We start from the raw sequence: 22,411 nt of genomic DNA, 5'->3' as shown, positions 1-22,411 counted from the left end.
GGGACAATGATCAATTTTTGTTTGTTTTTAATACTTGTCCGCAAGTTTCACGAAGACATTTTGCATTTCATGCAAACCCACTCTTCTTTGTTAGTATAAATTATAATACACGCCTTCTTCAGTGGAATGCTCGTATCCGTGCGATTTAAGAAATCTTGCGGTGATACCATTTAGAAAATGTGATCGATTTATTCATAAGTATCGATTGAACCTGAAATTAGAATATTCTACAATAGTCCTACCTTTAGAAAAATGCAAAGATACAGAATAAAACTGCATTGCTATACCACAATCAGCTAAAGCAAATTGATCACAAGTTGCATCAAGAGCCCCTGATTTTTTTAAATATTCGTAATTCCTATAAAGTATGATTGAAAATCTTTCGTTTACATTTCTCGTTGCTCGTTTATTTCACATTTTCATCACTTTTTTTTATATTTATTAATAACAAAGTGATCGGTAAGATGTGATTTAGACGACCATTACAATATACGTAGGCAACCCTCCCTTATTTCCCTTGTACCTCATCACACGGGTGACAACACCTTTTAAATAGAAACGCTACTCTTTAGTTCGAGAACTGAAATAACTCTTTAGATTTAGTCACTGTTTCCTACGAATCACCTCTCGCCGTCAGTTACTATTCTGTCGAAAAATGGTGTATGCTCTTGTTCATTGAAGTGTAAGACACACGAATAATCGGTTCAGAATCTGTGTGAAACTCACATTACACACTTGTTTATTTCTCCTAACTAGTGTAATCTTGTCATTACTGGTGTTGAAGGGATCTCAAGTTCACTGCGATTTCTCGCGTAGTAACTTTTAAGTTACCTTCCATTATGATAGCTATATCGGCATTTTCCTGTAGATCGTTTGAGACAATGCTTATCGGCGAGACTGAATTTTTCGCAGTTAAATTTTTTAACCAACTCAAAAACTATTTAAAATGTAAACGCTATAACTACAGTATGTCCTCTTCTAAATTCTTATAACATTAGATATTTTAACCCTTTCGCTACGGGCGGTTCCTTCGGCGCGACACTCCCGCTGGACGAGCCGCCGCGCCAAAAGTGTGCACGGTGCGCGAGAAAGATCGTCAGCGGCCGCGTTTACGCCTCACTGCGACCCGAGTTGCTTTGACGGTGTTTTTTTTTTTGCAAAACAAAATACTGATGCTACAGGTCCAGAGTAAGATACTCGATGTGTATGTCAGTGGCATTTTATGGAGAGAGACTATAGTCGACCGTAGTATGTCAGTGGCATCTTATGGAGAGCGACTATAGTCGCCCGTAGTATGTCAGTGGCATTTTAAGGAAAGCGACTATAGTCGCCCGTAGTATGTCAGTGGCATTTTAAGGAAAGCGACTATAGTCGCCCGTAGTATGTCAGTGGCATTTTATGGAGAGCGACTATAGTCGCCCGTAGTATGTCAGTGGCATCTTATGGAGAGCGACTATAGTCACCCGTAGTATGTCAGTGGCATCTTATGGAGAGCGACTATAATCGCCCGTAGTATGTCAGTGGCATTTTAAGGACAGCGACTATAGTCGCCCGTAGTATGTCAGTGACATCTTATGGAGAGCGACTATAGTCACCCGTAGTAACGAAAGGGTTAAATGTTACTCTTACGTCCTTTAAACTTATACAGATAACTTGAACTCGCAGAAAGTAACCTAAACTCAAAATTCGAATATATCAATGCACTATACAGGCTGTATTTGAGACTGAAAGTAGTACTAGTTCCTTTGTTAAAAAGAAACGATACTGAATTCAACTATAACTATAACTGAACTCAATAGAAATAATGTACAAACGCAATTTGCCACAAAATTGATGAAATTCTTCCATTTATTGTGGTGGATTTAATCTGAAACTCGTTTAATATAAAGTAATAATTGCTTAGCACAAACACTGACAAATGATAACTACTGTCAAAAACTAATAGTAATTCAAGCATACTAACAAGGGACATCACCCAAACGTTACACGCCGATTTCGATGAAACTTTTATATATTGTAGAACTTGAAAAAATATTTGACACGTATTTTTTTTCATGTGCGAATATCCACTCTGAAGAGGTGAAAACAGCCCTTAAATTTGGGGTTGAAAAAGTTATTTTCACAAATATCTCGGAAACTATTAGCCGTAGCTAAGAAATTCGAAATGCAAATTTTGCTGTTTTAGAAGGCCAATAATATGGCGTAAGCAGACTTTTGAAAAATTTGTTTCTTTAAAAAATATGTTAAAAATTAACATCTTTTTGCAAATTTTTCTTACAAAATGTTAGACTATTTTTATCAAATTTCACATATGTAAGCTACAGTTCTAAACAAAGAATACGGATAGATCGGAATTTTTAATTTCATTCGCGCAGAAGATATTGTTACGGTTGGAATTATACGCACATTTTTAGATTATTAAAAAATAAATCGCAAATTTACTTTTAGGGTACTCGATGAGGCTTCTAAAATATATATTTGTATATGAATCAGGTAAACAAAATTTATCATGCAACGGTACATTGTGAAACATACACAGTAATCAGCAGTTATGAATTCCTCTTTCGCAAAGATTAATTAAATATCATGCTTCTGTTAATCTGATTAACTTAATCTGTATATAGATGGATCGATCTACGATATTTTAAACATTATACACATATCAAGCATTAAATAATTTTTATGTTACGTGCACCGTTTTGTATTCTTCAAACAATTTAATGACGTCTTCCAAGGTTTATTATAAAAAGCTAACGGTTCAAGCATAAATTTCTATGACATTTAGTACGTCATTGTAAAACAAATTGGAATTTTCTTCAAAATCGTAATTAACAAATTTACATGCTTTTTAAAGTTCGTAATATTCGTACATTTATTTCTCAAGTACGCGAGACATGTAAAGCGAAATTCGTGCGTCCATTGGAAATTCATCGACTGTCATTTTTCAATGTTAAATAAAAGATATCATCATCTGCAGCACAATCCAGAGGTGTGCGGTTCGAAAGATTATCTTGCAGTTGCGTAACAAACGCACAAAGGTTCCTTCAGTTTGTAGGTTTCTAGGCTGCTTGAGATTGCTTGCATATTTTTCCATAAATCATGCAAAAATACTAATCTCGAGGTGCTTAATCGTATCGATGATTCTGAGAAAACATTCGCACTGAAATATTCGAATTCGACGAGATCTAAGTGAATCAATAGCGACACTTTGCAACACTATTCAATCAACATCTTTGCACGACAAGCAATTTCAATGGATGATGGACCCCTGTACTTCGTCGTTTATTTAAATGGATAGTTCCTTCCCTCTGATGAACTTCGATACTAAAACTTCCCATCTGATTTACATCGATTTAAATTCTCTTCATCGGACTCATTTCCAATCGTGACAAATTGTTTTCGTAATATTTATCAAAGAGGGCCGTTTCCTTCTTCCTTTAGCCTTTTTTTTTTTTTAATTAACAACTGGTTTTCTTTTCGACTTCTAATCCGAATTCTAGATCAGCGGTTCGCAGCGTTCGTCGAACATTCTTATCAAATTCACCGTGCAATTTTATACGCTCTTCAATCAGAAAGAAGTTACAGCTTATCGTTTGTTTAGATTGTTAATACACATCGGACTAGGCTTTCCTTATTTTGCGACTGACTTCGCGATTCTCAGTAATCTTTCGCAGCGATACTCCCTTATCACGTTACTTCTATCCGCTCCCTTTCTTTCTGAGTTACTTCATTTGAGTTTCTGTACTTCGTTTCATTTTTCTAAAGTAATTGTCAGATTGGGTTTACAATACGTTTATAATAATATCATTATCTGCTGACCTCGTTTGACAGCTGTCTGCACTTTGTAAATTTCTCTACAATTTATTTGCACTTTCGCTTGCTTCTGTTGAAACGTACAAAGCTGCACAAATATTGCATTAGCTGTTCCTCTGAAATACTCTGTACGTTGTTAGTGTAAACGAAAATAAAGTGTTACATTTTATTATATACATATTGCTCCTTTAATTATTTCATTCCTATTGATCAATCGAAGAATTTGTTACTTTAGTCTCCGCGAGACTAGTGCAGTGTGTTTACATTGTTGTATCGTAAATAAGTTTCGTGAAAATCGGTGAATGATAACACGAGCATGGGAAAGAAAATGAGGTATGAGAATAAAAAATTTAAAGAAAGGAGAAATACATATTCAAAGCACTGCTACAATAGGTAGCAGAGATAAAGTGAAAACGTTTTTTAGGTTTCGATATGATGTGTTCAATGATAATTAAATCAGCGACTTATTGAACGGTCATTGACATAGTCAGCTGTTGTGCATAGTCATCGCAGCAACAAATGTACGCAAATACTTGGAAATTTGAAAGTATTTGAAAAAAATTCAATAAACAATTTACTTTCTCGTTCAATAATTTATTCTCGATGATATTTTTCTGTAAACTGCTCCAGGTAATAACGAAGCTGTCACCATTTTTTCTTAATGACAATTCCAGTGATAAAGTTTGGTAGATGTAGTTAATACAAGTCATAGTTGAAATTAATTATGTTATGCAAACATGGCGTGTATGTGTAATTATAAAGCCGCATATGTAACACAATTTTTTTCGTTTACAGTGCGAAAAAGCTGTTACATTTTTACAGAAACGACAGACTAAAAAATTTATTTCCCGTTCAGAAAAAAGTTAACGATATAAATATTAATGAATGGCGATAGTAAAATAATCTATGTTTATTCAATATTCTCGCAAGTGTTCCGCAATTCGTAAATAATTCTTGAAATTGATCACTTTTCATTTTACACACCAGCAATTTTTACAGAAAAAGCTGGAAAAATAATTCCTATAAGACAAACGTACAGGTGAAATTTTATTTAGGATATACATATGAATATACTGCTCATTTGAGTAATTTAATTATTATGGAATAATCAGAATTTTTCGGAATAGTCAGAGATTTGGAAGCGAATGAGTTTACTCAGTGTCATACTTCTTCAGACAAGTCTACGACACACGTAATTTAACGTGTTCAACGCAGCGTTCTGTTTGTCAAGGGTTGAATGGTTACAAAGGATTGCATGGTCGAAATTGCTAAAATTTTATTTCACGCAACAATATTAATCATTAATATGGATGTTACATGTGGACATTGTCCGCGCACGTGTACCTCTTACAAAACGTCCTGAAAAGAATTATTAAAACAGGAACGTGAAAAAAGGATAACCGCTAAACATTTCGCCATCTGAAAGTAATTCAATGACCTACTGTTAACCCTTTCCTTCGATCGTGCGTCGACCGTTTTGCCACTGACAAATATACGCTATATACGGTAATGGTAAAACCTCCTCAACATTTTCACGCAGAGAAAAGCAAATTAGAAAATACGTTAATAGTGACTAATGACATTCTTTGGCATGATCAATATCATCAAAGATATTGCCGTTACGCGACCACATCTGGTACAAAAATAACATAAAAAGAAACACGATGTACGGTATCAATTCTGTGCATTGATTATAAAATTTTCACTTGCAACTGATCTATTGGTCAAGTTCAAATGTTTGTCGTCATTGTCAAGTTCCTATATACAGGGTTGCAGCTGGAAATTGTCGAAAATATTGGTGATACAAAAAAAGTGTTGTCAAGAAAGCCTGAAGTCTATTCCAGGGGGTAAAATCTTTCGCGTAATTGAATTTTTTGTAAACGAAGGGAGCAAGGAAATTTCAAGGTCACCACCTTTTTTTTTTAAAAACATGGAACTATATAGATTTTAGTACACGTAGGGGGAGTTCCCCTAGCGCCGGACGCTTAAGGTTTCTCCTAAATGAATCTCTCTACCTGTGCACTCGCGACTGAAACGCGTAGGAAACTTAGTTTTATTCCTTTTGTCTCCTCTGGGAGGTGCGCAGAATAACGGCTCGGTAGCGTTTCAATTATCACAGATACAGCTAATGCCCGATATTAGGTGCCGTCCGGCGTTAAGGGAACTCCCCCTAAGTATAATCCAGATCAAGATGAGATCACCAATTACAGTTACTCAAAGTTAATCAAGGTCACAAGTAAAGAAAAATTCGTTCTATCTTTCCAACTACATCTATTTCTAATATTGCAATGTTTCTTGATTACAATATTTACAATCGTTTGAGCAGATACCGGAAATGTTGGCCCCTTACTTGTAAACATTTCACGACTGCAGCACAAGCTTCACGTATCTTGACAAGATATAAACGACATTTTCTTTACCTGTGACCTTGATTGACCTTGAGCGACCATAATCGTTGAATTCGCCTTGATGTGAACTGTAACTAACGTGTATTGAATTGGATTTGGGCAATATACTGAAATGTGGTATTTCAATTGTGAAAGTATTCTTTGTTTTGTACAAGAGGAAGGCACACTACAGAAGAAAATGCATGCGTTCACCCATACTAAACAGATGGTTACTATATGTATCAACCTGTGTTAGTATGTTGATCATTTTTGCTGTGCCACTACATCATCACTTCTCCTAATACAGTAAATTCTCCACAAGTGTCAGTCCTCAAGGAACCTAAACCTGACACTTGTAGAGTCAGGGACTACGTTTTCGAGTTGCTACGTTTTGTAGTTTGCCGAACGTAGACAAGGACAGCGAATAAAAGATAAGGATGAAACGTGAGTCGAGGCAACCAAGCGATTTAAATACCAACTTTTTTAATTTTACGTTTTTTTATCCCGAAATTTTTCTTAACATATTGATGAGATTTTTCTGATGAAAAAACATCAAACACGACATAATTTGAACAACATTTACTTATTAACACGTTCACTGTCTGGCGTGACAAAATTTCGGGATAAAAAAACGTAAAATTAAAAAAGTTGGTATTTAAATCGCTTGGTTGCCTCGACTCACGTTTCATCCTTATCTTTTATTCGCTGTCCTTGTCTACGTTCGGCAAACTACAAAGGCGGGCGCGAGGCTCGAAAACGTTAGTCCCTGACTCTACAAGTGTCAGGTTTAGCTTCCTTGCGGACTGACACTTGTGGAGAATTTACTGTAATTCCATTTTTAAAAAAACGCGATGACCTTGAAATGTCCTTGACCCCTTAGTGTACCAAAAATTTCAATTACGTGGAAAAATTGTGCCCCTAGAATACTTTAGGTTATCTTGACATTTTCTTTGTATCGCCAATCTATTCGATAATATATGTGTAATGGTTGTATTTTTATTACATTTACATTCGTCAAATTATACTTGGAAAATACTAAAGATTTAAAAATTATTTACCTGCTTGTTAGCTAATTATAAAGATTACTTTATATAACGCCTGCAATTGTGATTGTACGAACAGTATATTTTCGTTCGAGTCAATGACAGTTCATTTACTTCTGATTTTCTTGGCAAAGTAGGGACCTTCATTTTATAACGAAACTATATGTACTAAATGTTGGCAGTTGTTTAACATTCTATTTCAGTACTGTCGAACGTGATTTACAATAGCGTGGGAATTAACAAATCCTGCCAAGGTAAGAATTTTTCAAACGCTCGTAATAACTGTTTAATACAGAATGTTTCGTTATTACCTTTACCGTATTTCATTGTCAACCGACTAATCGTAGAAGTAAGTACAATCTAGAAATCCAATTTAGAAACCAGTTAAACTAATTTCACTTTTAAAATACTGAACTAACTGTTAAAGATATTAGAATTCCCTTCTTCAAAGTACCAAGCAGATCACTAATTTACCATAAAATTTTGCAAGTAATAAAAAATTTCATTTCTAAAAAAGATTAACTTTCTGAAAAATAATACGTACACTACCGGGCCAAAAGTTTGGAATCACCTCCCACTTTTCATCAATATTAAATCTGCCGCTAATTTTTTATAGATCTGAAGTTTATCTCAATTCTACTTTTCTCAATTTATCTCACATCAATTGATTCGAGCGATAAAAAATTCTCAAGTCGCTGACTTTTTTCTCGACATTTTTGTGTACATTGCAATGCTCGGTGATTCGAAACTTTTGGCCGGTAGTGTATATAAATTTTGTTTTATACGTGCTTCTTAATTATATTTTAAATGGAAAGAGCATAATTTAACGAATAATTTTGACTAACAATAATAGTAATAATACTGCACGTATCGTATCACATGTCAGGGACAAGAATAGTAACGCAGAACTAACCTTATTCGTACCTGAAAAGTATTAAGGGTTCACGGTACACACATATGTATTTACACATGAGCAATGATCCTTTCTAAAATTGTATGCGCGCGCATCTCTCTACCTGAATCAAACATTCGGCAGTTCGCCTATAACCTATAAAACATTACGTTTAAAGTTTGTACAGCGTGTTATTCAGTGAATCGTGCTTCCTCGTGCTTCAATGAACTTGAAAATAATAAATTACCTTTCTCTCCCAAGCTGTTCCATTGTTTATTAACAACGAAGTATTCTTTAAACTTTTTCGAAAGTTAATAACATTGTTAATATTCTTTTCGTTAAAGGATCCTACTTTGTGCCCGACGAGGAATCGGGTATGTAAATTATTACACTTGAAATTACGCATTGGAAAATTTATTGTATCGAGCCATTTTCAAGGTTATACGCAATGTTTTAACACTAATGGAATAAAAATGTAAATATAATTCACAAGGTGGTCGTTATATTAAGGATAACAGTACTTACGCGTATTTTCATATTTTACTTATATTATTGTAGTATCGGGGCCTTCGTGCGTAAATAAGAAACCTCGAAAGGAGAACATAGAGGGAGTGGTTGGCGTAGCGCGCAAAGCCTTGGCTTTGGTAAGCTGAAGGTCTCGGGTTCGATTCCCGGTTGGATCCCTTAATATTTTTCTGTCGTCGGTTCCTACATTATCAACAAATTCCCTAATTCGGACAATTTTATTGTAGATTTTAATTTCATTATCAGATAACATTCAAGGAAAGACATTTTATACTTTTTCAATTGTCGTATAACCAAGTATTGCATTTCTAAAATTTTCCTGTTTCAGTTATTGCTCACAACTTGTTCTCGTTAAAGTTCATAACTGTGCAATAATTGAATTTTTATTAACTACACTGGAAAAAATGCACTTCTGTGAGAAAGTAATTTGAAGTCCCAATATCGGAAAGTTAATATCTGCGTTAGTATGTAGTATATAGTACGCAGATAATAAGCTTACAATGGATAATTTTGTTTGAAACGTGTCTAGCACATAATCAGTTTTCTCGCTACCTTAATTGCGTATAACACTGTAAAACAGCAGCATAAAAAATTTGTGTCAAAGCCGGAGAGAAACACCAAGCAAATGAGACATTGAAACGATACGTGAAATAAAATATTTGCAGTCGCAATGATACAAATCGTTTAATTTAAATGTATTTTCTTATTTCACTTCGAACTCACAAGTTACGTCAAAAGAAAGCGCAAATTTATCACAATTTGATATAAACAGATGCAATAAAGTGTTGTGTATAAATATAAAGACATTAAAGTATTTATATTCACACTTGCTGTTTTCGAGCAAAGCGTTGACGTTTTTTTTTTTTTCATGCAGAACGCACATGGATTTATGCATATCGGAGTGCAATACAATTGCAAATTACTGTCTCACTCGAGGTTCATAGTCTACGCGTTACATAAGGAAAGTGTTCTGTAAAATAGACGATGTCAAAGAACGATAAAGTCTCTGCCGTTAAGAGGCATCAACCTCGGACAATCAGAAGACAAGATTTTTTCACCCTTATCGACTTGCTGAATTTCGTGACAATTTTGTACATTTTTATTTTTGTTATCGTGAAAGTGATTGAAACGATCGGGAGTAAAAAAATGTTCAGGAGTATAATGCTATTGTACATTTCGTAGAAATTGAAGAATTTCTTAGTCCAGTCGGTAAATTGTTTTCCAAATTGGACGAGCCGAATGGGACTGCATATTATTATTACTGTCCGAAAAGTAACGGAAAAACTAACGTCCGCGGTTAAAGCGTCAAAAAGATCATCTTTGAAAAATGCTTCTTGATAGCTGAAAATTTCTCTACAAATGTGCAAAATCTTGGCGAATTCACACTGAGCATATTGTGGCGACGAGGCCTTTTGTCGTAGACCTCTGCACGCGCATCATATCGCTTGCATTTAAAATTAGTTTAAGCATTACCATTTCAATAAATATATTTTTGTTACCAAACTTCGCGAGTAATCATTTGCACCACGTCACTACCAAAATATACTCTTCGAAAAATTTCAGTAAAGCTCGACCTTCAAGTTGACAAGAGATTGTCTCTTCACAAAGTTAACTAGCAGTGACTCACATAGCACGTAAAAAAAATTTCCTGGAGTTCTTTAATTAATTAAAAGTAATATTTCACGAAAGATAGATGTTCTAACAAAAATGTTCTTACAAAAGTTGTTTGGTAGATACAGTAAATTCTCCACAAGTGTCAGTCCGCAAGGAACGTAAATCTGACACTTGTAGAGTCAGGGACTACGTTTTCGAGCCTCGCACCCGCCTTTGTCGTTTGCCGAACGTAGACAAGGACAGCGAATAAAAGATAAGGATGAAACGTGAGTCGAGGCGACCAAGCGATTTAAATACCAACTTTTTTAATTTTACGTTTTTTATCCCGAAATTTTTCTTAAAATACTCATGAGATTTTTCTGATAAAAATGACATCAAACACGACATAATTTGAACAACATTTACTTATTAACACGTTCACTATCACGCCAGATATTTCACTGTATTGAGATAAAACAGACGCCTTGAATTACATCACATAGAGTCGGCCTAACGTTTGACTGCCAGTTGGAGAATTGGCCTGCCGTTTGAATGACACTTGTAGAATCGGCCCTACATTTTTTTTCATCAGAGAAATCTCGACCAACATGTTAAAACAAATTCAAGATGAAGAAAAGTAAAGTTAAAGAAATTATATTTTTCTATTATGAATTGTCGAACCGTGAAATCTGGTAAAAGAAACCGAGTGGTGTAGCGTTACACGCTTGACTGACAGCGAGCGAGATAACATAGGCGTAGCAATGACGCAGCCTAGGCGTAGGACCATCTATACTGACACTTGTAGAATCCAAACTGACTGACACTTGTAGAGAATTTACTGTATATGGGGGACATTAGGTGGTCTAAATAATGTCTCTGCAGGTGTAGCAGTGGGGCAGATTTAAAAATCAAATTAAGTTTTTTAAATGGAACGCTATATTTTTCTATTCTTCATATCACAGCGTTTATTGAGACTTTAACGAAGTGCCACATTAAGTCATTTCGTTTTATGGAAATGTATATAATATTTCTTAATATGACGCCGCAGACATAGTTCCTTTTTTTATTAGTTCGATGCAGAAATTCATTACATCGTCAGTATTGTTTAATGCGTTCAAACTATCAATTATTAATCAGGAAATCCTATTTTTTTTTATGAGGAATGGAGACAAGAAAATATTCGTACAGATACAACTCTTCTGTGACTTCGACTACAGTCGTAAATCTAGAGTCAAAGATAGCACTTTTTCTGTTTTCTCAGTTTGTGCAACATACCTTATCTGGTACACGTTTCAGAAATGTAAAAGAAGTCCAAAATTCGATTAAAAACGTTATAGCATCATAAAATACACAAATTTTATCCAAAAAGCAGTAAAACGTCACAGATAATTAGTTTCGATTTAAAAAGGGTGTCAAATATTTTCAGTAGTTGAAATGAATATTTTGGTTCCATTTTAGTCTCCCCCGGCAAATATCTGGAAAAATACGAGAAAATGTTTCAAACGAAAGTTGCAGTTTCAAACGTTGTCATTTATTTGACCTTATGACGACATTAAAAAGTCTTGCAGAGGTCAACTTGGAATTTTTAAATTGGAGCCTATATTTTTAGCTACACCTTCTTGTAGCTGGCATCGGAGCGTTTTCAGAACGTATTTTTGCATAAGCCGTTCCCGAGATATATATCCTCAAAGTTGACATGCCGCCGGCATTAACGTTACCTGATGCACACCGCGAGGATGTTGCTCATCAGTCGGACTTTGTACGTCGTGTTGGCTCTGAAAAGAAACGATTTTGTGCGTGTAAGGATATCCTATCCTAGTCGACTATTTACTCAATGCACGAGTTTATTAATTTTCGAAAAGATTTCTCTACTCTCTGCAATGTTGCTGCCGACAGATTTGGCGTGCTGCTTTTCTAAAGATACCTCCCACTCCCAGTCACTCGTATTCATAATTTCTTCCGGAAGATAGTTGGGCATTGTACGCACTTACATCTAATAGCAAGTACAATAATTGAGCCGTTTATTTTGACAGTGGTCCATTTAAAAAAAAAATCGAGATTATGCATGAATTGCACGTAAAACATGTTGTTAAATCTTACCATGAAATATCATAGACCAAAGCATGTGAAAGACAAAATTATCACCTCTATACAAAACTTCTATACCCATAACCTCAGCTAAATGTAAAGATACGAGTGATTTATTGCCTCATATTCCACCTGTGCACCACAATTATTTCAAATACCTTTCTCACGGTGTCAATGAAGATGTTTTAAATTAATAAATTAAAAACCATGAATATTCTTTTATTTTTAACGTACAATTGTTTAAAGTTGTACGCCATTTTGCTTCGCATAACATGAATAAAAGATTTAAATTTTTGAAAATATAATATAGTTCTTTGGGAAAACCTTGAATTCTAAGCAATTAAATATGATTTAAGTCACATTATTGAAAATTTGATAATTTTGATAGTGGTGGTAGGTCCACTTGTGGTCACAAAGTCCCAATTTTTCTTCAAGCAATTCCGATATATTTTATACACCTCAAAGAACATAAAGTGAGACTACTAGTGATCGTTAATATTTTTCAGTCGATTAAAACGGGAACCCTTAAATATCTCGATATTTAGGAAAATGGACTTACACCGCTATCAAAATAAACGGCTCAATTGCAGACCAGCGATAGTAACGTGTTGCTTAGCTTTCGCAAATCGTACGTCTGATAACTCGAAACAGAATGTGAAGTGTTTACACACAGATATTTACACGTAAGTGTTTACGGGTAACGCTAATGCCGGCGGCATGTTAAATTTGAGGATTTACATCCCGAGAACGACTTGTGCAAAAATATGTTCAGGAGCGTTTTGAAAACAGCTTAGTAGTTAATAATATAGGTTCCAATTTAAAAATTCCAAGTTGACCTCTGCGAGACTTTTCCCATGTCATCGCAAGGTCAAATAAATGACAGCATAATATGTCCCCCTTAATATCCTACAACTTTCGTTTCAAACACTCTCTCATATTTTTCGTATCTCTCGGGATATCTGCCTTTTCTTTCGACTTACTGAACCATCCTCCTGGAATTTCCAAGGTTTCACATGTTGCAGCGAATAGGCGCCCGATGAATAAATTGTGCTCGTACGATGCAGAGCATACTTAACAGTTCGACGAAATGTGAAAGGTGCAAAATAAAAATGGATGGAAATAAATTTTCCTTATTTTTGTTTTTTACCGGTTCATTCTAAGAATCGTGGCACGATATTGCCCGAGAAGTAAAAACCGATCGAAACTATTACATTATTATAAATAGAACACTGCAGTTTCAAGGTGTCACGGATCTGAATACGTACCGTGCCATTACGTTCGCTCTTAAATTGAAATTGGTGCACGGAAATTAGTTGTTAATTCAGGAAATCTGAAAAGGGCCTTGAAAGGGGATTGCACGATAGATTGCACAATGTTTAAGTGTCACCATAGAAATACCGAATATTTTTTAACGAAACGTAGTATTTTCTCAAAATTATTTTTTAGTTTTAACGTATCAAAATAGCGAGAAAAATTCGTGATTGTCATTTTTTCAGTTGTTTCGCATTACACCTGTCCCCCGATTTACACGGATGATCAGAATACCGTGTAAATCGAAATCATGGCTTTTTCTATGAAAAACCGTGTAAATCGGGGAAAAAACAAAATACGCATAATTTAGTTAGTGATTGAATTAAATTCATTATTTTAAATGTAAAATAAAAATAAAATAAAAATGAAAAACGAAAAATATTCAGGGTCAGGGTTTAGTTTCGAGCGAGCGACCGACGAAGGCGAAAATAGCCGGTCGCCAATGAAAGATCCGCGGCGGCAGCAAACTTTACGTTACAATGTGAACGCTTTTTGTGTGCAAAAAAGGGGGAAATTCCGTTCATTTTTTGGTTTTACGCCAGTGTTAACAAACGAACGGTGCTAAAAAATGACTGTACAAATATGTGCGCAGCATAAACTTTTATTTTTAACAATTTATATTTCTGAAAAGCCGTTATTTTGAAAACCGTGTAAAGGTGAAATCGTGTAAATCAAGTACCGTGTAAATCGGGGGATAGGTGTATTTTGTTATCGTGAAATACTAAATATGAAAATACAAGAACTCGGAGAATTTTGAACGCAAAGTGTATTAACCTTGATGTCAATAGAAAAAGTAATGGAAAAAATTTTCTTTTATTTATGTAACATATAAAACTGTATAGGCAAGATTTACAGCAATTGTACTGTTTCGAGAATACTTATACTACAAGTATCATGTGATTTTTCGACAAATATGTTCACAGTGAAAAGGTAAAACTAATTCTTGAGTAGAAAGTACACGTGGAAAGTATGAAATTAAAAATATTTATAGTAATGGCTAAACTTAATCCAACAGTATTTACCTACATCGCTAATTTCGTCGTTGATAAATATTACAGCGATTCTGTAACAGAACAGAGAAAGTTGCTAGGACTAAATTTAATTTGAACAGAAAAATCTGAAACGGAGGTAGATCCAGCGTGAATGAAATTTCATTGGAAGCATTTAAATTTCATCCGTTCGTGGTTCCAATTTAATTCATTCGACGAACATCGTCACACTCGCGATGACGTTCCGCCACAATGTATTCTGGGGGGGACTTTAACCAGGCTTTATTTATTTATAAGAGGCGCGTATCGTAAGAATATTGATGGCTGGAACGATTTGCGGATTCAAAGTACGCTGTTGAAGGCCGGGAAACAAATAGCCTCCCATTTGAATCGGTTTTGTCAACGTGCTTGATTTACAAATCAATCCTCGCTTCCAATCCAAAATATTTTCGCGACTAACGGTTGCTGATTTTTATCGCGATCACATACGCGATTTTTCATCACGTCCGTTTTAATTGTAATCGCGGCGTTTAACGTTTCAATTACAGTGAAATTACACGGTGAATCACGCAATGAATTTGCTTGTCTTCGATCCTTTTGGATGCATACAGAAGTGTACTTCGAGTGTTTCTTTTTCTAACGACGATTCGAGAATTACTAAGACTTTTGTTGTCAAATTTTTCTAAAGTCATCGTCGTAATGGTGTTCAAGTAAAATTTTCGCCGCACACAGTACGAGCTTTCTGTCACGAAACAATGATATTGTTTTGATACGTCATTGGTTATTATATCAGTACGGTTATCAGGAGTGCAAGATTAGATGTCATTCACACAATATTGTTTTTATCATGTAAATGTATGTCGTCAATAATCAATCGAAGAATGTTATCGCAGGGAGGAATACATACACTACCGGCCAAAAGTTTCGAATCACCGAGCATTGCAGTTTATACAAAAATTTCCAGAAAAAAGTCAGAGACTTTGAGAATTTTTTATCGTTCGAATCAATTGATATGAGATAAATTGATAAACGTGGATTTGAGACAAACTTCAAATCTATAAAAAATTAGCAGCAGATTTAATATTGACGAAAAGTGGAAGGTGATTCCAAACTTTTGGCCGGTAGTGTATGTACATATATACTTAAATCTTATCTAATTTCTAAAAATACAATAAACAAATACTTTCGATCTTTTAGATTTTTGAGCGTTGCATACTTCGCGTTTCTTAAATACAGCCGTAATAGTGTATAAAAGTCTGTTGTTATAAATTATAAATTTTCAGGTTTTTACGCAAAGGGAACTATTATTTAATCAAACAAAGTTAATATTAGAAATATTTTTAATCGTAGTAAAAGTTTTTAATTGAACATAATTTGAGAGAAATGAAAACAAATAAGCGCCGATGTTAAGTAAAACAGTTATTTCGTTAGTTAGTTAGAAATAAATGAGCAGATTGAAAATGACTTAAAAATCAATTTAGATACTACACGTATCTTCCTCTAACTCGAATCTTCCTCTTCCTCGAAAATATGGAGATATAATTGAACAAATTTATTACAATTTCAAAAACATATTTAAAAATGAATTTCTAAGTACACAACATGATAGTACAGTAATAAGGGAAAAAGAAATAATTCTTTATTATTTAAAATTACGCATTATTTGCATATTTTTCTTTTTTAACAGAAGCCTCGTGCAAGAAAGCAAAAGGAAAAGTGTGTCGGAATGTTTGCAAGCAAGGTTCTGTTAGAAAGTTTATTAGCAAAAAATGTTACCTGCCTTTAACCTGTAGACTCTAACTTCAAACACGAATCCCTTTGTTTATATGTGTATTTAATTGTTCATATTTTTGTGTGATATTTTATTCAAATATAGCGTATTATTTAAAACGCGCCAAATAGTCCTTATACGTAATAGATTCCTCATTCAAAAAGAATTACATATACCGACCGTCAGATCTGTGATTGTAGCTCGTTTACCGCGTTTTCATATCATGCGTGAACAGTAATCTGTTTACATTGCAAGTTCTTTGGAATAAGAATTCGACTTCGTTTCTGAATTAATCTAGGAACGCGTGCTTGGCTTGTATGTTATTGGTATATTTGTGGAACAAATCAGATCTCTTTGTCGGACCATGTAAGTAGGTACATACTTATACTTGAAGTGCATCGTATCTGTTCCGTCGCGCAGGTACGGAACGCATGGGGTCTTCGTTGACCGGGTTTATGGCACGCTCGCACGAGAAGGTTATTTTTGAGAACAAAGACGCTTCGTAGCTCCGCGAGAAAGTAAGTAATTTCTTACAGAACAATGCCTTTAGAATTTCGACTTTTCCGCGTCCTCAATAACCGAAGACGTGTCATAAACCAGGTATTACTGAAGGGTCAATCCACACGCGCGTATAACGGCACTCTCGGCCGAGGGTTGACCTGGCGGGAACTTCCGACGCGTCACCGAAGGACAGCGAAGATTCCGCAGGTAGGGCCCCACTCCTTCCAAGGAAAAGCGCGCCAAGGGCGCAATGGAAGGGTGGGTGACAATCAAGGGACACGTTGATTGGTAATTTTTACTTTCGTGAGACACAACACATTCGAAAGATTCTCTCGTGTGAACAAGATACTCTCTCCAGCCGTTCAAGTACAATTCGAGTCTTTGAAACAAAGTCGTCAATCGTTCGTGACGCACTCTACGTTTTGCTAACGTTCGAGCAAAGTAGATTTTGAACTAGTTACCCAAGATTAATTTGGCGGGTAACAGTCGCGACCGCGAGCTTCCTGTTGAACATCGCAAAAGAACGCGACGCGACAGTATCACTAATCCGAAAAAAATACAAAACATCCTTGAAAATATTTTGAATAACACACAGCTATTTTTACGTCACAAGTTTTAAGTGGAGATTAAACTCTCGGTGATTTCAACGACTTACTCATTATTTACCAAATAATTGAATTGTTACGTACATACATATATAAAATACGTAAACTCGTTGTATCGAGCACGTGCAAAATGATTATTTTGTCCACGTCACGCTGAGAGTTAACTCGTATTTCGCGATATCGCGTTCTCGTTGAAACACACGACACGATTATTATGATAAAACGGTGATAACGATGGTAATAAAAATAAGTCTACAATATAGTTAATCGTTCGCTAATATCATAAGAAGCGTGATACCTTCGCTGCATAATGATTTCAAGAAAATCAGAATTCATACACGTGAATTGGAAAAAAATTGATTGTAACTATTCGTTCTATTAATCTTTCGTTAAGGAAATTATTAAGTATACAGTAAAATACACGGTAGTATTAAAATTGTATGCAATAATTTTTTTCGTATTCCAAATTATTTATAATCCAAGTTGAAGTACTTGGGAATGTATACTCTACGGCACTAACAAAAATACCATAATCAAGAGAGAAAGAAAGAACTGGGTTGTTTGAAATTTTTAAATAATATGGAATTTTTTATTTCATCGTAAGTAATATACCTACGTACTTCTTTTTACTCATCAAATGAAACAGTAAAAACTAATCCAATTGTGACGATATTTTAAAAAAATATTAGTCAGCTGTGAATTACACAATAATTAGTAAATAACGTTAGTACTAAAAGTGTAGGTACTGCATTTTTATTGTGACTTAAAGATTTCATCCTTAAATCTAAGTAACTTCCATCGAAACTTTGCCCAATTCGTTTAGTAATTCAAGATTAATCATAACAGGACCTACTTCATTTTTTCCTCGTTGAATCACTGCTCACAGGGAAAAACGTGCGCGTTTAATATTATTTAAGGTATAAATTTATGCAAGTTCCTTTCCGACTATTCTTTCGTACATACACTACCGGCCGAAAGTTTGGAATCACTTGCCAATTTATATTATTGAATCTGCTACTAATTCTTTATTGCTTTGAAATTGACGTTGTGGAGATCAATAGCACGTTATCTCATTTCGATTAATAAAAAATTCGTTGGAAAATTATTATAAATGCTAACATTTCTGGGGAATTTTTGTGCAACTTGCAATGCACAGTGATTCCAAACATTTGGCCGGTAGTGTATGTAAATGTGACACTATACGTGATAAAAAATTATTCGTTACGAATTAGAAGGTACAATATTAGGTTTAAAATAGACATCGCCTGGTTATCGTACCATATGTTATCTAAGACAAGATATTTTGTAATTGTGCCAATTACATACAATCTAACAAATAACGCCAGCATTGGCCGAGGCGCTAAGTGTTTGTTTAACCATATGTAAAGTTGAAAATCTTTGTTTCAGAAACTTGGCAATCATTGCACTCCGGACTCCCGATAAGGAACGAAGTGCGGTTTCACTCTTTCGATCGAACCTTTGATACAGCGTACGACGATTTGTGCAGTGCCAAAAACGATACAGTGTCGTTCGATTGAGAATAAAAGTGTCGAGTTTGCACAACGAAAAGGAAGGAGGCAAGGGAAATATTTTTGCAACGAATACAAGAAGACTGTAGCGCTGTCATCGTAGTAACAAATTTTTCATATTTACAAGTTAATATCGAAACAACCTACCGGAAGATATTCAACGCGTTCATTTTGCAACAAGTTCGTTACTCGACATAAGGAGATCTATTTTTTCACACGAACGCGCTCTAGTTGTAATCAGTCGAAAACCTGGGCACAGTGTAATTGCTATATTTGGTGAAAGTGTTGCTATACTTTATCGACAAAAATGCATCCCTCGCATGCTAGATACGCTTTGATCAAGCATCGAAACGCGCTGCAAGTGTACAAAATTGCGACAAAATGCTTCAGCACCGATGTCCAGTACAAACCAATCAGAAGCGTCCTCGTCGCCAATCGAGGTAAGTTTTATTTTTCACTTTCGGTGAAGAAATTTGTGGAACTTCTACAACTGGAACATTAGCGAACTTCACAAATTTCTGAAAGATAAACGAAATTCCTGTTGTACCTATACAATAAACGTGAATGATATTTCGTTTCTTAGTTAAAATACGATTAAAGTCTTTCAAAGTATTACTATAGAAATTTTATAAATTTCTTCACCACGAGTTGTCATTAATGAACTGATACGATACATACAAAATGTTTTACTAAAATTTAAAGTACATACTCTTCATCGCCAGAAATGAATAATTGAAACAAATTGCTTAGAGTAAGTATAGTTACTATCACTGAAATATTACACACAGATTGATCGGAAAAAGTAAAAATCGTCGTTATCTTGTTTACTTTTAAAGTTATGAAATGATTCTTCGAGGAACGTAAAATGATTTCTAGAACGGATTCCTCTTGGAGATCATTTTTTCTAACAGTCTCTTCTCGTAAGATTAATCAAAGTTATTAATACTTTATCAAATGGAAGTAAATATTTTGTTTTGCATATAGTTATTTTTTTTCTACATAAGTGATATCTTCTCTAAATTTTAGTCTGTTTATTTGAGTTTATATGGTTAGACTTATCCCAACTTGTTCAAAATATATGTTGTCAATAAAAATTTACTCTCTATCAAATATAGTAGATATAACGAGGTAACTAATTGAAATATATATGCGGTGTGCATTCTTGTATATTATATGTTCGAGTGAATAATCATGTGGTGAAAACAAGCGTCCCTTCTAAAATAATGTTAACTTTCTAATCTTCCCAACGGAATATAAATATATACTTAAATTAATAAACGGTAGAAAAATTATTATGGTTACTACTATTATTATTTGTATTAGTATTGTAGTATCGGGGCCTCCATGCCCAAATAGGAAACCTCGAAGGGAGCATATAGAGGGAGTGGTTGGCGTAGTGCGCAAAGCCTCTGCTTGCTAAGCCGAAGGTCCCAGGTTCGATTCCCGTTTGGGTCCCTCAATATTTTTCCGTGGTCGGTTCCTACAAATGGGGGCTCGTCCGGGATGGAGGCATCTACGGCTGCACGAAGCCCCATGCGCTGTGAGATGAAAACATCTCGAGGGTTGCACGTCTCCCAAAAATGCCTTGTTTCGGCTGTGTGCCACTGTGCGGGGGAGCGTGCCCGAAAGTGTCGAGTTGTGTTGCACTGAGGACATTCGAGGGCGAATTTCAGTTCAGGATGGCCGAGTGTAGTATCGGGGCCTCCATGCCCAAATAGGAAACCGACCAGGGAAAATAGAGAGGGAGTAGTTGGCGTAGTGCGCAAAGCCTCGGCTTGGGAAGGTCCCGAGTTCGATTCCCGGTTGGGTCCCTCAATATTTTTCCGTCGTCGGTTCCTACAAATGGGGGCTCGTCCGGGATGGAGGCATCTACGGCTGCACGAAGCCCCATGCGCTGTGAGATGAAAACATCTCGAGGGTTGCACGTCTCCCAAAAATGCCTTGTTTCGGCTGTGTGCCACTGTGCGGGAGAGTGTGCCCGAAAGTGTCGAGTTGTGTTGCACTGAGGACATTCGAGGGCGAATGTCAGTTCAGGATGGCCGAGTGTAGTATCGGGGCCTCCATGCCCAAATAGGAAACCTCGAAGGGAGAATATAGAGGGAGTTGTTGGCGTAGTGCGCAAAGCCTCGGCTTGGAAAGGTCAAATGCCTTGTTTCGGCTGTGTGCCACTGTGCGGGGGAGCGTGCCCGAAAGTGTCGAGTTGTGTTGCACTGAGGACATTCGAGGGCGAATTTCAGTTCAGGATAGCCGAGTATAGTATCGGGGCCTCCATGCCCAAATAGGAAACCTCGAAGAGAGAATATAGAGGGAGTGGTTGGCGTAGTGCGCAAAGCCTCTGCTTGCTAAGCCGAAGGTCCCAGGTTCGATTCCCGGTTGGGTCCCTCAATATTTTTCCGTCGTCGGTTCCTACAGTACTGTCGTTACTACTGTTTCGCGTTTATTATGCAACAATGATGTACCGCTAAGATATAAAAGTATAAATCAGCAGTATTTCTTGAAAAACGAGGTACAGTCGTGAGCTTGTTTATGAGCCTAGCCTTTACTACTTTTGATTGTTTAAAAAAATATGTCTAAAGAAGGTGAAGCAACAATTAGAGAAATGTCTGCTAAGTTGCACACGAATAAACGAGTCGATCGTGGTCACGAAGCAAGGAATAATAATAATATTACTACTGATATTAATAATAATTAATTTAAAGTGAGTAATAGGCAAAGCATAGTGATTTAGTTGATATATGAAGTACGGCAAAAAACATTCTAATTGATGGAGAAGTAGCAAAATCGATCAGAGCTTGCTTGTAAATGTGTACATTAAAGAGATCTAGAGAATCGGACAGTGTTGAAGGTAGTACTTAAAAGGAATTCTGCTCGACGCGTTTTAATAGTAATCCGATGAATCCGATACTCGTTCAGAAAATCCTGTTGGAGAACGAAGTGTATAGTTGATCCCTTCGACGAAAAGTTTCTACCTAGTTCAGTAGTGTTTCATATGTTAAACTATGGAAGAGCTATAACTATGGTAATATTCTCAATACACTTGAATGTTATGAATTATGTTTACATATGGTTGGTTGCGTTTGGTTACGTGCTTATTAAGATAAATAAAGCATGATTCAGAACAAAATGTGTATATTGAACAGATGTACAAAAATTGTATCCTCTAAAGTTCTGAGCTATGAAATATATACGGTGATTCTTACTAATATTCGGACACTCCTTAGAACAGTATAACTTTTTTAAAATTGGACTTAACGACTTGAGTTTTTTTGAGAAGTTAGGATTAGTATACTAGATGACTAGAAAAAATTGCAATTTGTGAAAATCGCGAAGAAAATTGTAAAGGTCACATTCGACAACTTTTTTA

The 22,411-nt window shown here is 35.6% G+C and overlaps 1 protein-coding gene across 1 annotated transcript in view; it reads left to right on the top strand.

Annotated features, from left to right (window-relative positions):
• The window catches only part of LOC108573377 (pyruvate carboxylase, mitochondrial), a 75,871-nt gene that overhangs the window by 9,238 nt on the left and 44,222 nt on the right, over window positions 1-22,411 (top strand). Inside the window, exon 2 of the mRNA XM_017935815.1 lies at window positions 18,926-19,487. Within this exon, the coding sequence (XP_017791304.1) occupies window positions 19,355-19,487 (133 nt within the window). The 5' untranslated portion in view covers window positions 18,926-19,354. The remainder of the gene's footprint in view (window positions 1-18,925; window positions 19,488-22,411) is intronic.

The sequence above is a fragment of the Habropoda laboriosa genome, unplaced genomic scaffold, assembly GCF_001263275.1.
Source record: "Habropoda laboriosa isolate 0110345459 unplaced genomic scaffold, ASM126327v1 scaffold146, whole genome shotgun sequence".
Taxonomy (NCBI): Eukaryota; Metazoa; Arthropoda; class Insecta; order Hymenoptera; family Apidae; genus Habropoda; species Habropoda laboriosa.
Note: the sequence above shows the minus strand (reverse complement) of the source record. Positions and strands in the feature narration are given on the sequence as shown.